At 39.5% G+C, this 17383-nt stretch overlaps 2 protein-coding genes across 2 annotated transcripts in view; both read left to right on the forward strand.

Annotated features, from left to right (window-relative positions):
* The window catches only part of LOC109850021 (serine carboxypeptidase-like), a 14125-nt gene extending 4071 nt beyond the window's left edge, over nt 1-10054 (forward strand). The window contains exons 2-9 of the mRNA XM_020419917.1: nt 585-753; nt 1166-1285; nt 1369-1512; nt 1648-1798; nt 1929-2017; nt 2102-2360; nt 9044-9177; nt 9666-10054. Coding sequence (XP_020275506.1) covers nt 585-753; nt 1166-1285; nt 1369-1512; nt 1648-1798; nt 1929-2017; nt 2102-2360; nt 9044-9177; nt 9666-9785 — 1186 coding nt within the window. The 3' untranslated portion in view covers nt 9786-10054. The remainder of the gene's footprint in view (nt 1-584; nt 754-1165; nt 1286-1368; nt 1513-1647; nt 1799-1928; nt 2018-2101; nt 2361-9043; nt 9178-9665) is intronic.
* Nucleotides 14810-17383, forward strand: part of LOC109849498 — a 22464-nt gene continuing 19890 nt past the window's right edge. Inside the window, 2 exon segments of the mRNA XM_020419342.1 lie at nt 14810-15103; nt 15106-15209. Of these exon segments, the coding sequence (XP_020274931.1) occupies nt 14968-15103; nt 15106-15209 (240 nt within the window). The 5' untranslated portion in view covers nt 14810-14967.

Genomic DNA, 17383 nt, shown 5'->3' on the forward strand with positions numbered 1-17383 from the left:
TTTCTACAACACACTTTACTTAAAGGTAGTTATTGATATCAGAAGAAAAATGTATTTGTTTTGACTTCCTAAAAAGATCTACTTTTGCCTAATATGGCATCCTAAAAAATAAAATGGAAAACAATGAAAAATCTATAGACCTTCCAGAGTTTAAATTCTGTTTATGTGTGATGTGTTTGATTGTTTTCTTTTCTTTGCAGTATTTTCTAATGTAAAACTCATAGTCTTATGTAAATACTGTCTGTCCATAGTGTGATTCATAAGTTTCTTTGTCAAATTCAATGTAACATGTTGAAGTAAGTTGTAATTAGTAAAGCTCATTTTTTTTTCTATCTTTCAATTTTGCTCAACCTCCATATGAAATTTAAATGATGAATGAAAGCCATCTAAATTGTCTAGTGCTAAAGAGGTTTATATTTCTTAATTGATTTGTGAACTACTCGGTGATTGTGAATTATATTTCCTTCTGTTATAAAAATATTGTTGACCTCTGAAGTAGATCCTTGCTTCACCACCTGTATATAGAGTGTACGAGTGTCAAACCACTTCATTCTAATTCTGAGATAATGTATTGCTTCTTGCAGAATGTTCTATTTCTTCTTTGAATCACGAGGCAGCAGCAGCGACCCTGTTGTCCTTTGGCTGACTGGTGGTCCTGGTTGCAGCAGTGAATTGGCCCTTTTTTATGAAAATGGACCTTTCCTTATTGCTGATAATATGTCACTAATCTGGAATGACTATGGATGGGACAAGGTAATACTTCTTCATCTAAATTAATTTTTTATGGTGATTCTTCTGTCCATGTTGTACACTTAGTAAATTGTTGTTTCCTTCTTAACCTCACATGTTCTCTGGTAGTGTACATGATATGCAGGTTACTAGTAGGAGTGGTGATTTATACAATGAAACTAATTTATTTGTTTCTTTTATGAACCCTAGTTGCAGCATTAAAGTGAGACTAATTTATTTGTTTCTTTTATCAAACTTAGTTGCATCATTAAAGCAGGACTAATTAAAATGCTTTTTCTTTACTTTTGGTTTAAGTTGCTAGTCAATCAAATTACAAGCAACATGCTATATCTGCCTTTTTGAAAAACATGCATGAATTACTCACTAGTATGTCTTTCTTGTTAAAATTAAAACCTATGTTTCATTTGTTCTTCAGGTATCAAACCTCATATATGTCGACCAGCCAACTGGTACTGGATTTAGTTACAGTACAGACTTACGCGACATTCGTTATGATGAGAAGGGTGTAAGCAATGATATATATGACTTTTTACAGGTGAATTCATGCTGATATCCAGAAATTGGTTGACTTGTTTAGCTCGTGACCAACTAATTTCTATAAATGATATTGGATGATAGACATTTTTCAAAGAGCATCCAGACTACCTGCATAATGACTTCTATATTGCTGGTGAATCATATGCTGGACACTATATCCCTGCTACTGTTGAGAGGGTCCGTCGTGGAAACAAAGAAAAGCAAGGCCTGCATTTAAACTTAAAGGTGAACATGAATCCATTATCCATTGTCCTACGTAACAAGCAAAAGCAGTCTGAGAATGTTTGCCACTTGGCTGCATAGCTGCTTTCAATTCTTCATGGAGTTCTTTTTAATGTATGGAGTTTTTCCTTGTTGTAGGGTTTTGCTATAGGCAATGGCCTCACTGATCCTGCAATTCAATATGGAGCATATGCTGACTATGCATTTGACATGGGTCTAATTAGCCAAACTGCCCATGACACAATCAATAAGATTTATCCTTTGTGTGAACATGCAATTCGACTTTGTGGTAATTTCTCATTTGTGCCGTAATGATACATTCATCATTCATGTATTTATCTGTATTGCGAGTCACAGATAGTATATTAGACAACCTTTTACACAGTTGTCTTTAATGGCTGTTATCCATTATCTGGCAGGTCCTAAAGGGGTTATAACATGCGCCGCATCCTATATTGTTTGCAACACTATCTTCACTTCCATTATTCTGCTTTCTGGAAACATAAACGTAAGATGTGTAACTTTTCATAAATTGCTGGTACTTACTGCCAAAGTCTTCAGTTGCTGATTAAAGCATGTTCTTTTCTTTTAGTATTATGATATTCGAAAGGAATGTGAAGGAAGTCTCTGTTACGATTTCTCAAACATGGATAAGTTTTTAAACCAGCAGTCTGTCAGAGATGCTCTTGGTGTCGGCAACAGGAAATTTGTATCGTGTAGTCCCATTGTCTACGAGGCTATGATAACAGATTGGATGAAGGATCTTGAAGTTGGTATTCCTGCTCTGCTTGAAGATGGCATCAAACTGTTGGTGTATGCTGGTGAATATGACCTCATATGTAACTGGTTGGGTAAGTGCACAATCTACCTTGTGATTGTAGTAAATTTAACCTAGTTTTATCTAGTTATGAGTGCCTTCTCTTATGTTACACTCTGCTAGATCCAAAATCAGTTTAATTGCTTAGCTCTTTTAGCATTCATTGAGAATTGGTTGAAAGGTAATTTTGTGTCTGAACCTTGTCTCAATGGATATTATGTTTCCTTCGGTTGCATCTGTGGTTAAATTTTTCTTGAAAATTTATTTTGATGATTTATAGACTGATATAAAATTTTGTTGTGAACTGAGTACATCTGAATTTAGAGAATATTTAGCATTGCGGTTGAATCTGTTAGCTTATATACCTATTCACATTTTAACTTTTAGCTGCCGACTTCAATCTTATTGATGTTTTGCTCAAATCTCAATCTAGGTCCCAGAACTTTCCAGCTTCACTTGTTTTGAGGTTTCCATTTAGCAGATTAAAGCATTTGATGTCCATTAGATTAATTTCACGAATACATGGATTACTTATGCTGCATCCATATTTATCCATGATCACAATCTAAGAAACGAATGCATGTTCATCTTTACATGACTGTTACTCTTTAAAAAAAAAGTATGTTATTCTATCTGTATGAGAGATTTTGAGCTCAAAACTGTATAAAGTTGAAGACTTTGTGTGTTATACCAAGAGATAGGGCATCTCTACAAAGTAACAGGTGACTGGTGGGAACATAAACAGTCAAATGGGTGAAATTGAATGCCCAAGAAGATAAGAGGATCTTTTGCATTCTCAGTTGTCTGCCCTTATCTCCATGTCTCTCTGTGGTTGCACGTCTATTTCATTCAGTCTTGCCACTTGTTTCTAGGTGGATATTAGGCTTGATTGGCATGCTTTTTCACATGTCTCTGCAAATAACAGAACTAGATCCAATCAACTTGAGAACTTTACATCACAGTGATTCCATCAGTATCATAGAGAATAACACTCCTGAGGAGACTATGCCTTAATGCGTGTTGCAGCCTGTTGGTTTTGGGTGTGTAGACCGAAACCTGGGAACAAAAGTCAGCAAGCAGTGAAAACCCATCTTATCGGTGTTAGTCTAAGGTGTAGACCCAAAGTTCGAGATGAAAGCTGGAATCAAAAGGACGAGAAAACGAGCAGACAGTTCCACGGTCGACCGATCCATCGTCCAGACAGTTTCCTAAACTGTTTGGGAATCTGTTTTGTTTCAGGATTCTATATATATCCCAAACGTTTTTAGGGTTTTAGAGACATCAAAAAGGAGAGCTTTTTGGCTGCAAAGAGAGAGAGAATCTCAGAGAGATTAATCCCTTGTTTGAGAGCTTGTATTTTTCTTCTTCAATTAATAAAGAGATTGTGTGGTGTGGCTCCCGAGGACGTAGGCACGTTGTCGAACCTCGTTAAATCTGCGTGTTCATCTCCTTTACTGTTTTTTTTGCAAGTTAGATCTTTATTTGTGGTTTTATTCCTACTTTCCTACTTTCAACACAAGGTCCGGAAGGGCAAGAGTTCGATTGATTATTTTGAATCCCCAACAACTGGTATCAGAGCTTCGTTCAGCAATTTGTGTGAAAGCCATGGCAGAGGAAAACAAATCAAAGATCGAGAAGTTTGACGGTTCAGACTTCTCGCCCGCTTCTGGGCAAGGAAAAGGGAAAGAAGACGACGGAGTCAGATGGTGATTGGGAGGTACTGGATAGGAAGGCTCTAGGGCAAATCCGGTTGTCGCTCGTCAAATCAGTAGCCCACAATATTCTGAAGGAGAAGACGACGGTGGGACTTATGAAAGCGCTCGCGAAGATGTACGAGCAACCGTCGGCAGCAAACAATGTGCATGTAGTCAAAACTCTTTTCAACCTCAAGATGGCAGAAGGACGGTCCTTCACGATGCACCTCAGCGAGTTCAACACGATTGTTGATCAACTTATCTCCGTGGACATCACGTTCGATGACGAAGTGCAGGCCCTTCTACTACTATCGTAGTTGCCGGATAGTTGGACAGGTTGTGTGACAGCAATCAGCAATTCGGCGGGGAAAGAGAAGTTAAAGCGGAATGAGGTTGTTAGCATGATTCTATCCGAGGAGGTTAGAAGGAAATCGTCCGAATCAGAAGGTTCAGGTTCAGCCCTAAGTTTCGAGCAGAGAGGCAGAAGCCAGAAGAAAGAGAACCAGAACAGGAATCGGTCGAAATCAGCGAAGAAGAGGCCGAACTCGAAGGTTAGGTCCATCAAAGGGAAGTGTTGGAACTGCGGCCAGGAGGGCCATATGTCTTCGGTCTGTAAAGCACCAAAGAAGGATGCGGGTGAGCAGGAGGCTCATATCGTGCAGGATGCCTTGATCCTTGTTATGGATAGCGATTCTGATTCTTGGGTCATCGACTCAGGAGCTTCTTTCCACGCCACTGCTAATAGGAAACTACTTCAGAACTATGTAGCAGGGGACTTTGGTAAAGTATACTTGGGAGACAATGAACCTTGCAATATTGTTAGAAAGGGCGACGTTCAGATACAGATAAAGGGCTCTAAATGGAATTTGAAGAACGTGAGACACGTGCCGAAGCTGAAGAGGAATCTTGTTTCGGTGGGACAGCTTGAAGCAGAAGGTTACGTTTCGACATTCACCGGGGATTCGTGGAGAATCTCCAACGGTACTATGGTTGTTGTCTGAGGCAATAAAACAGGAACTCTCTACCTCACTTCACATGCGAGTGACACCCTCGTAATTGCAGCTGGCAAGGAAAATACAGATCTGTGGCACAACAAGCTGGGACACATGAGCGAGAAGGGGATGAAAATTCTACATTCACAAGGAAAGCTAACCGGGATCGACACCGTGGAAGTCGGGGTTTGTGAAGACTGCATCTTTGGGAAGCAGAAGAGGGTTAGTTTCCAGAAGGGTGGAAGGCCACCTAAGGCTTAGAAGCTAGAGTTGATTCATACAGATGTATGGGGCCCAGCCAGCGTGTCTTCTTTTGGCGGTTCGAGATACTACGTCACCTTTATCGACGATCACTTGAGGAAGGTGTGTGTTTACTTCATGAAGCACAAGTTAGAGGTGTTCGAAATCTTCAAGAAGTGGAAGGCCATGGTCGAGAACGAGACAGATCTGAAGGTGAAGTGCTTGAGATCAGATAATGGTGGAGAATACGAGCTTGAGGAGTTCAAGAGGTTCTGTGCTACGAATGGGATTCGCTTAGAGAGGACTACTCCAGGGACGCCGCAGCAGAACGACATTGCAGAGAGGATGAACAGGACCTTAACAGAGCGTGCGCGGAGCATGCGATTACATGCAGGTCTGCCTAAGATATTTTGGGTGGATGCGGTGCATACGGAAGCCTACCTGATTAATCACGGACCATCAGTTCCATTAGATTTTGGGATTCCAGAAGAGGTTCGGAGTGGAAAAAAGATAAATCTCTCACACTTGTGGGTATTTGGTTACGTGGCTTATGTTCATATCAGTGACCATGTCAGGGACAAGCTAGAAGCTAAGTCACAGAAGTACACATTCATTGGATACGGCATTGATGAGTTCGGGTATAGTCACAGAAGTACACATTCATTGGATACGGCATTGATGAGTTCGGGTATCGCCTTTGGGATGAAAAGAAAAGGAAGATCATCAGGAGCCGGGATGTGATATTCAATGAGGAGGTGATGTACAAGGACAGGGACAATGTCAAGAATAGCCAAAGCAGTGGGAGCAGCACTACAGATACAGGTGGATCCGAGTGCATGGATTTGGAGGAACTTCCAGATGGGGGCGATAATGTCAGTTCTGACCGTAGAACGGAGGAGACTACAGGTGCAGAAGCTACTACCCAGGGCGTGGAGCTTAGGAGGTCATCCCGGATACCCAAACCAAATCCCAAATACCTCTCGTCACTTGATTATCTACTCTTAATAGATAGCGGAGAGCCGGAGTGTTATGAAGAGGCAGTGCAAGTGAGTGAATTTCAGCAGTGGGAGCATACGATGCAGGAGGAGATGGATTCTCTACTCACTAATGAGACATGAGAGTTAGCTCAGCAGTGGGAGCATACGATGCAGGAGGAGATGGATTCTCTACTCACTAATGAGACATGAGAGTTAGCCCTGCTACCTGCACAGAAGAAAGCCTTGCACAATAAATGGGTCTACCGGGTCAAGCAGGAGAGTGATGGAAGCAAGAGATTCAAGGTCATATTAGTCGTGAAGGGGTTTCAACAGCGGGAAGGAGTAGACTACACGGAGATATTTTTCCCTGTTGTGAAACTCACATCCATCAGAGTGGTGTTGAGTTTGGTAGCTCCAGAAGACCTCTTCCTTGAGCAGTTAGATGTGAAGACTGCATTTCTTCATGTTGACTTGGATGAAGAAATCTACATGAAGCAACCTGTTGGTTTCATTGAAGAAAGAAAGGAAGAGATGGTGTGCAAGCTCAAGAAGAGCTTATATGGTTTGAAACAGGCTCCGAGACAGTGGTATAAGAAGTTTGATAATTTCATGCAGAATAATGGCTACAGAAGATGCAATTCGGATCATTGCTGTTATTTCAAAAGGTTCGAGTCCAGCTTCATTATTTTGTTATTATATGTTGATGACATGTTGGTAGCAGGACCGTGTTTAGAAGAGATAAACAGTTTGAAGAGGCAGCTAGCAAAGGAATTTGCAATGAAGGATCTGGGTGCAGCGAAGCAGATTCTAGGGATGCGAATCAGTAGGGATGAAGCTGAAGGGACATTGAGTTTGAGCCAAGCTGAATACATTGAGAAGGTACTTAGGAGGTTCAACATGCAGAATGCTAAAGCGTGAAGTGGATAATGCGGTACTTGAGAGGGACAACAAACAAACCACTATGTTTCAGGAGGAAGGAATTGGTACTGCAAGGATACGTGGATGCAGACTTCGTCGGTGATCATGATACGAGGCGAAGCACCACGGGGTATGTTTATACCTTAGCGTCGACAGCAATGAGCTGGGTCTCACGTCTGCAGAAGATTGTGACTTTATCAACAACCGAGGCTGAGTATGTCGCGATGACTGAAGCAAGCAAGGAGATGATCTGGTTGAACGGGTGCTTGGAAGAGTTGGATCTGAAGCAAGAGAGAGGAGTTCTTTATTGTGATAGCCAGAGCGCTATACATCTTGTCAAGAATCCAGTATATCATGCCAGAACGAAGCACATCGACGTCAAATATCATTTTATACGCTCGCTGATCGAGGACGGAAAGTTGCATTTAATGAAGATTTTGGGGAGTCAAAATCCGGCGGACATGTTGACGAAGGCAGTCACCATTGAGAAACTGGAGTTGTGCGCAACTTCAGTTGGCCTTCACGAGTAGAAGATGAAGGCGGAGCCACACTACGAGGACAGGCGAGATCGCCGGGATATTGTTGATTGAAGGAAGATTTTTTTCGGAGAAAAGATACATGCGAAGAAGGGGAGAGTTCGGGGGAACTCATTGCAGGCACTTTGGTCTCCAAGTGGGAGATTGTTAGTCTAAGTGTGTAGACCCGAAGCTGCAATCGAAAAGACGAAGAAAACAGTCAGAAGACTGTGCGGTCGACCGCAGTGGCAGATCGACCGCGCCGGTCGACCGCCAAACTCTCTGGAATCTGATCGGTCGATCGGGCCGGTCGACCGCGAATAGTTTTGGCAGTTTCCTGTTCCTTTTGGGATTCTGTTTCAACCAGGATTCTATATATACCCCAAACGATTTTAGGGTTTGTACTACATCAAAAGAAGAGCTTTTTGACTGCAAAGAGAGAGAATCTCAGAGGATTAATCCCTTGTTTGAGAGCTTGTATTTTTCTTCTTCAATTAATAAAGAGATTGTGTGGTGTGGCTCCCGAGGACGTAGGCACGTTGCCGAACCTCGTTAAACCTGTGTGTTCATCTCCTTTACTATTTTTTTTGCAAGTTAGATCTTTATTTGTGGTTTTATTCCTATTTTCCTACTTTCAACACAAGGTCCGGAAGGGCAAGGGTTCGATTGATTGTTTCGAATTCCCAACAATCGGTCGACCGAACAAGCCTATCGGTCGACCGATTGGACTGACAAAAACAAGCTGAAAAAATTCCTCTGGTCAGTTAACCGACAGGAAACATTGGTTGATCGATATTGTGCACGAAGCAGACTGAGAAGCTCTTATCAGTCGACCGATGCAAGTGCATCAGTCGACCGATGACGGGTTTTACCCGTTTCCTGATTCGTTTGGGAATTCGTTTGAACTAGGGTTTATATATATATATGAACGTCTTTGTCAGAGTTAACACATGAAAAAGAGAGAGTCTTTTGAACACTTTGAGAGAGAGATCTCAGAGAGAGAAATAGCTGTTTGCAAGCATTGTAATCTTCATCAATAATCGAGGAAATTTCTGGCGTGGCTCCCGAGAACGTAGGCACGATTGCCGAACCTCGTTTGATCTTGTGTTCTCTTCTTTATTTGTTCTTTCCTGCAAGTTTTTGTTTTGTTGTTAGTTCTTGCTTGCTATTTGTTCGTCACAAGATCCGGAGGGCACGTGTTGTCGATAGATTAACCCCAACACAGCCTTCTGCATACTAGTTGATGAACTCTAAAAACAAATATGAACGAAACTTGTCTTCTTCTAGTATATCTATTAATTTCCACTTTCAAATTGGTAACCGAAAGACAAACAGCACACTTCTGCCAGATGATTAATTGCATATTCTTTCATCTTTACAGGGAATTTCAGGTGGGTTAATTCCATGGAATGGTCTGGTCATAAAATCTTTGCAGGAGCTCCTATGTTACCATTTACTGTTGACGGCACTGAGGCAGGATCTTTAAAAACATACGGTCCTCTAAGTTTCCTCAAAGTAAGCACTTCACTAGACACCTTCACTTTGCTTTCTGTTCATTAGCGCAACATCCTGACTACACATTCTCTCCTTTGATACTCGAAAAGCTAAAAGCTAAAACTAGTAGCCATTATGAACGCTTGTCAACAGACAACAGCCAACTTGGATGGGGTATTTGTTGTGAGATTTCTGGGCAGTATCCTATGTATCAGAAAAATTTCTTCGCTGTTACTTTGTTATTGTTCTAGCCAATTCCACGAAAAGGTTTCAGAAATGAGCATGGATAATTCAAGTATCTGTCTTTTAAAGGACTCGTTAAAATGTCTACAGCAGGCGGCTGTCAAGGAGCTGTGATGAAACTTCCAGTCAGGACAAGCTCCGCCAAGGGGTTTCCATTAAACCCATAAATGACTAGCAACTCTCTTAGTGGATAGCAAGACCCCTTATTAGCTGCTAAACTGGTGCGCAGGGTATTTCACAACCTGACCAGTATTTTCCTTTTGTAGGTACATGATGCCGGTCACATGGTTCCCATGGACCAGCCTAAGGCAGCATTAGAAATGCTAAAGAGGTGGACAGGTGGGAACCTGGGTGGTGAGTCGAGCACTCCGGTTGCAGAGATGTAGACATAAGCTCTTCTATCATAACTGCTTAACATATCGAAAAGCTTTCCTGTACTATTTCATTGCCTTAACGCTCACAACACACACTTTAGCGAAGAGAGAGATTATCTGAGTTCTGAACCGTGTAGATGTTGTGCCTGGCTTGAATAGTTGTATATAGTGGTGGTATGCATAAAATGGTATGGGTGTGCATATATCTGCACTGCTGTTCAGCTGTTAGCCCGTGTAAATATTGCACTTCAATATGTTGATGAGTGCTACTTGAGAACTTATGCAACTGAGCAAATCACCTCTCTTTCACGGAAGATTTTAAAAAAAGGCACTTTTTGCTAAATAATTAGCAAAAAACGGTCGATTTTGCTAAGGGCGTCTCCAATGGAGCGCCAAAACTCCATTTTGGAGTGTTTTGGCACACCAATGGAGCGTCAAACACCCCGTTAAAATAGCGGGATGCTACACTGTTGCACCAGAAATGGTGCAACACTGTAGCAACAGCACAAGTTTTTTTCTTTTATTATTTATATTTGTATTAATAATATATATTATTTTATATTAACTATTATAATGAAATTAAAGTATAAAATAATTATTAAAATAAAATTCAACAATTGGAAAAAATAGATAATTTAATCCAAACACTTAAAATTTCATAATATTAGAACCAAATGAAGAAATAAGAAAAACTACTCCATTTAGATTTAAAAAAATACAACATAAACATTAGGACATATAAAAAAATTACACATAAATTAGGACATTAAAAATTAACACTAATTGCAATACATTAAAATTAAAGAAAAATAGAACATTGAACGTAAACTAAAACAACATTTTAGTATTCTGGGAAATTATTATCAGAAGGACGAAGATGCTCGAAATATTGAGGAAAAGTACCGGAACCGGTATTATGAGATCCTTCACCTTGTTTAGTTTTTTATGCATAATTCTTGATTGTTCTTGTACAAGAAACTCATGTAGTTTTGGATCAGTTACTTGTGTCAAAATATTGTTCTTTTTATATTTTTATTTTATTCATAAAATATATTATTGTAATTAATTATATGTAATAGGGCTGGGCATATTCGGTTCGGTTCGGTTTTATGCCCAATCCGCATCCAATCCGAATTTTTCGGATTCTCAAAACTCTCATCCAGATCCAGATTTTTTCCCCTTCATCCGAATATTCGGCCCAACCGAAATTCGGTTCGGTTTCGGTTTTGAATTTGTAAAGAGTTCTATCCAAAGACTTCTGTTGTGGATTTGCAAGCTGGGCATTGTCCTCATGATGAGGTTCCTAAGCTCGCCAACAAAGCTTTATTAGACTGGTTATCATCTTTAGAATAAAGTTTTGAGTTGATATAATTACGCAGAGAACTGATGTTTTAAAGATGTTGTTCATATAATACAGCATGCTTATCTCTTGTAAGTATCATGTACATAACACATTTTGTGATTGATTTGAATCTTATGTAATTCTCAAGATCTTTTCTGCGAAATTTTTTAACTAAAGTTTAAGTTTATTTAATTACACGGGGGAGTGATGTTTTGTATGATATTGTTCATATAATGTAGCATATGCATCTTTTATAAATGCATCATGTGCATAACAAATTTTCTGGATTGATTTGAATCTTTACTTAGTTCTCAAGGATATTTTTCTGTGATATTGTTGTACTCATTGCTTGAAACTGCTCCTTGCGCCGTTTGAATCTATTGGATGATAACAGGAAAAGTTTTGAGGTATAAGTTTAGTCTCTAAACCGCCCAACAAAATTCGGGTCGGTTTTTTTTGGGCGGTTCAGGGGTTCAAACCGGATCCAAACCGATTTAATTCGGTTCGGACGGTTTAGAGACTTCTTCTCATCCATTTAATTCGGTTCGGTTAACCGGTCCGTTTTTTCGGGCGGTTTTTTCGGTTGAACCGGTTTTTTTGGGTTTTTGCCCACCCCTAATATGTAATGTATTATATAATTATATAATTTGTTAAATATTTTAAATAGATAAAAATATTAAAAGATAAGAATAATAAAATGAATATTCTTTTTGGTGTAACATTTGGTGTAATGGGTTGGAGATGATATTCTTTTTGGTGTAACATTTGGTGTAATGGGTTGGAGATGAAATAGTGATTTGGTGTAAAAACTACACAAACTTGGTGTAAGAACTACACCATTTTGGGTTTTTGGGTTGGAGATGCTCTAAATGAGCTATTCGAAACATACGAGACTAGTAGTCTCATATGTTTAGTTACCATTAATTAGCGACTAATACCACGCTAGAAAACCCACGGGACTCCCGTGTGTTTTTGTTATTACTTCACTTAACGTACAGGACTACTAAAGTACGAGACTAATAGTCCCGTACGTTAAGCAAAAAAGCTCACATCGTGCCCAGCAAATCCACGGGACTACTAGTCTCATAGATTAGTCTCGTGGATTCCATGGACACACTCAAAACATGCACATGCATTTATTGCTTCATATACAATGTTTTTTGACCAAAATTTGCGCAAAAATATAGCATCCACTTCGTATACATTGATATATAGTATAATATTTATAAAAGTTATAAATGTTAAAAAATAAACACTGGATAATAACACATTTAATCAATTCACAATATCACAACACAATATATATGTCATATACATATCAATGCGATATAATACTCTAAACAAATCCAAATGTATCAAGTCTATTCATATGACAATATATAGTCTAAGCTAAACAAATCTAAACGTATCAAGTCTATCCATACGCTAATATATAGTCTAAGCAGAAACGCTAACAACCTAAAAGTCCGCCCCTCCCCAGTTCTCTCCCTCTTCGCACCCACTCAAATCGTTGGCGGCCTCCTTCGACTTGAGCTTATATGTGCTCGCTCTCCGGTTGTGTGTGGGGTTGTGACGGACTAGCTTCATTGTCGTGCGTGTAAGATCTACCACGTCTTCGTCGGTGCGCATATACCCTCTCCTCATGCGTCATCTGTTCACGACCTTCATGCCGATCCTCATGAGTTGATGAAGAGCTCTACGAATCCTCACCACTTTCTGATGCAATATCGATACATGTACTGAATCTCCTGCGGCGGTAGTTATGCCCTCATTTGCAATCCCCTCTATCTCGTCCATATCATCTATCTACAATTACATAAAAAGATATAATGATATATATGAGCAACCAAAAGCTAACAAGAGAGATTGGGGGTTTCGGCTGGGAGAGAAAGAGAGAACGAGAGAGATTGTTGTGCCCTAATTTTTGGGGCACAATTGAAATTAGGGCAACATTGGGCCTTATATAGCTTGACAAATCCATGGGACTACTAGTCCCGTGGATTTGTTTGGCACGCAGAAGCAGAGTTTCTGCTTAACGTACGAGACTACTAGTCCCGTACGTTTTGTGAAGTCATAACATAAACCCACGCGACTAGTAGTCCCGTGGGGTTTCTAGCGTATTATTAGTTGCCAATTAAAGACAACTAAACATACGAGACTAATAGTCCCGTATGTTTCGAAGAGCTTATTCAGCAAAACCGATCTCTTTTTGGCATGTTAGCCAAAAATAGATCGATTTTGATAAATAATTAGCAAAACGGTCGGTTTTGCTAATTATTTAGCAAAAAAAAAGGTCTTTAAAAAAATCTCCCTCTTTAACGTATTTAATGCAATGTTTGTATGCCAATTTTCTGTTAAGGCTGACACATGTTGTAGCAGTTTTCTATGCTCGTAAGAGGCTGGACCAGTGGGATACTGTGTAGAATCAAACTTGAAGGGGCTTCACTTTACCGAAGGGCACACGCTTTGCACGTGCTAAAGTATGTTTGATGTAGATTTATGTTTACTTTTGGGAGCTGAAGGATAGGAATCATAAAGGAAGAGTGCAATAATTTCCCCTCCCTTTTTATTTGCAAATCTTGTTTGTCAATTGGAAAACTGAAATGTGTAAAGTTATGGTGGAAGGGAAATAGAGTAAGCTGAGTGACAAAATTAAAAATTTTCTTTGGTCGGGAGTTTTAGAGGGTAAAGTGAAGCAGAGTAAAATAAAATAAGGAGAGAGGAAATATAAAATGAACTAGAAAGTGAAAAGGGAGAGAGCTGAGTCTCTCCAATTTGGAGGGACACAACTCGGGAAGGAGAGAAAATATGCAAAATTAACTAAAAATTTATGTACCCGACTAAATAGTACCGCAATTAACTCAAAGTTTGTCGATTTCTAAAATTAAAAGTGAATGTGGTCTGTTTCTTTTAAAAAACAAATTCCGTTGAGGTGATTTGAAAATTTCTTCAAATGAGAACTAGAAAAGATGTTTCCCTTCTTACCCCTCATCGAACATTACCTTACCTTACCTTTCGCTCATTATACCTCTTATACCAAACCAAGTCTTATAAAAAAAAGTGGTAATTCATTTAGAAGCATGGGCGGCCAGCTAAAAATCTATTCTGATCCTCTTTGGCCATTTATGAATTTTTGGGCAGCGTCTGCGCGTGTGGCATGACACAGTTTGGGTACCTAATGAGTCCCCCTCGGGTTTGATCAAATCAACTCCTCTTTGAACCGGCCCTCGACATTGCCAGCTAATAAACCCCCAGTCGTTTTCTTCCACGCACCCAAAATATAACCATGAACCTGACCACACACATGACACATCCATTAGATCCACTGTCCAATTTCAGAATCTTCCATCTAATTAATTTGGCAAAACTATTTCCTTCGTCCGCCCCGCAATCTGACGAATGAATCCACCTTTTAATGGAAAAGACTGTCCGCGGGCCCACCCCTCCTCTAATAAAACCCCCTTGGTCTCTTTCCGGTTTTCAAGAGTCACGTCCCCGAATTATCCCGACTATATTATAACAGAAAGCACGATGGTGTGGGGCCCACGCAGCAGCGCCAGCTGTAATGGCGCGGATCTTACGTGCACCCAGCTCCTCAGAGACGACAGCGGGCGTTGTTCCACGCTCATGCGGGGTCCGCTGTAGGGCTAACCCTGGGTGCGTGAGTTTCGAAGGGAGCATAAACACCAAAACTAAGGATCTGTGCTCTCGATTTCGATCTCTCTCTCTCTCTCTCTCCCCCAAAATCGCTTTGATTCTTCTTCGCTTCAAATGTTGATTCGTAATAATCGAGATCGAGAGTAATAAATTAAGGAAAATCGAAGAAAAGAGAGATCAACGGGGAGAAAAGCGATGGCTTTGGATGAGCTGCACGGTTCTCGGAGGGCTTTGAACTACAGCCCTTCGAGGAGTTCGTCGAGCTCGAGATTGTACGGACCGACGTCGTCGCAGAGGCACCAGAGGCCGGTGCCTCCGGCAAAGAAGCCGCCGGACCTCTCCGGCGAGCGGTGGCGGATTGCCTCTCCGCCTCCTCCTCCAACCTTCAGGCGGGGTCCTCCTCAGCGCCGGCTGCTGAAGCTTCTAGAACTCTGAGGGTCAGTTCTCTCTATTTTTGGCGGATTTTTCTTTAATTTGACGTCAAGAGGTTATGCTTGCGCTTAGCTAGGGTTTCTAGTGTTATCTCTGTCTGTTCTTGTTAGACTTGCTAAGTGTTGAGTATGAAATTATGGGTTTAAATAAATAAATAAATGATTTAGTGTCATATTAAGTGTGGACATTGGTTACTTTGAGTTTATGAAGGTAATATATAAGCATAAGAGAAGCGACATATATAGTTAACATCACACATTACTTTGGCTTAAGGGGGGAAATTTTCCAACTTGAACCATTATTCTTTTTCTCTAGCCCGAACTACACACTCTCTCTGTGAAAAACCTAAGCATAAAAATAAATAATAAATAAATAAATAAATGATTTAGTAAGAACTGATCTACCGATTTTGATGATATATTCTCTCAATTATTCTCTTGAACATTCTTGATCCTATGTCTAGGCACTTCTGATTCTGACCATCTCGTCACATAAATTATGTAAGGCATCATTCTTCAGTTAATGGAGATTATTGCATTTAAACAATTATCTAATACAGTACAATTGGGTATAAGATATGATGGATGGTAGGGCATTCATTTGTATGACTACTGTGATGGTAGTAACTTCAATACATTTGTTACGATGTTTTCTCCATGTAATAAATGAACTTTTGTTTTTGCGGACACACTTCAGTATGAGATTCTGATCTGTTCATAAATCTTCTTTAAATAAGGAGCAATCCTTCAAGTTCTGTGATTGTGGTGGTGTCAGCAAAGTGTGCTGATTGCATTTTAACATACTTCGTGACAATTTCGCTTGCACCTGTATCCTTGTTTTAGCATCAGAGGTGATTTCAAATTGTAACATGACACAAAAACATCATATAATTATACAACAGATATGTGCATCTGTTAAGATGCTTTGCGCTGTGATTCCAATCCTCAGAATTTGGAATTTATCATGTTTTATCCTACATGGTTAACCTTGTGAAACCTATGTTAATACCAATATACACCATAAACTTTTCGTATCCACTTATGATTTCTAATTGTGCAAATGGATCGGATATGGATCATATATGATACTTACCATACTTGTATCCGTTTAGGCGCTTACTTATCACCGATTTAAATATGAATACAGTTATGTCTCAGTAAGAAAAGGTCATATCCATATTAGTCAAAATTTACATCGATTAAGGGAAAATATATGTGAATGCAAAATGAATACGAGGAAAATAGATAACAGTAGTAAATATACATATTATTATAGTATGAAAGATGTTTAAATATAATGAACTTCTCAAATGAGAGTCCATTAAAATGTTTGAAATATCTGAAAAGCTAAGATTAGATCTCTGGATCTCAGAATTGATCCGCAATCCATTTATTTATTGGTCAAAACAATTTCACTTCATGATCGATACATACATTTGGATATTCGGATAAGGATCCAGATTTTTTGCTTATGTACCTGTATTCGTATCTATATCATATTGCATATATATATATATATATATATATATATAAATATATATATATATATATAGTAAGACTCCTATCAACTTAAGTTGATGTCCACCAAACTTTCTAGCCACTTATTTATTAATATAAAAAAATTCATATCATGCAAGGATTCCTAGGCAATATGAGTTGCTAAAAAGTTTGGTGGGTTACTTTTTGCTATCCACCTAAGTTAACACGAGTGAGAGAAATGAGTATGCTTGGTACCAAGCACAAATTTGGTGCTTGGTACTTAGATGTCACATTCCCATCCACTCTTTGTCATTTCCAATAACTTCTCAACCTATGTGAGTATGAGCCTTAATTTCAATGAGTGGAGGGCAATGTGACACCTCACTACCAAACACCATTTTTTGTGCTTGGTACCAAGCACAAAAGCTATGCTTGGTAGTAAGGTGACATAATCTCTCCACTCATTCAAATGGTTGCATATCCTCATGCATTGCTCAACCTATGTGAATGTGGTCCCCCATTTGAATGAGTGGAGGGGATTGTGTCACCTCACTACCAAGCATAAAATATGTGCTTAGTACCAAGCATACCCATATTTCTCATATATATATATATATATATCTTGGTACCAAACACAAATTTTGTGCTTGGTAGTGAGGTGACACAATCCCCTCCACTCATTCAAATAGGGAACCATATTC

This window comes from Asparagus officinalis, chromosome 7 (genome assembly GCF_001876935.1).
Source record: "Asparagus officinalis chromosome 7, Aspof.V1, whole genome shotgun sequence".
Lineage (NCBI taxonomy): Eukaryota > Viridiplantae > Streptophyta > Magnoliopsida > Asparagales > Asparagaceae > Asparagus > Asparagus officinalis.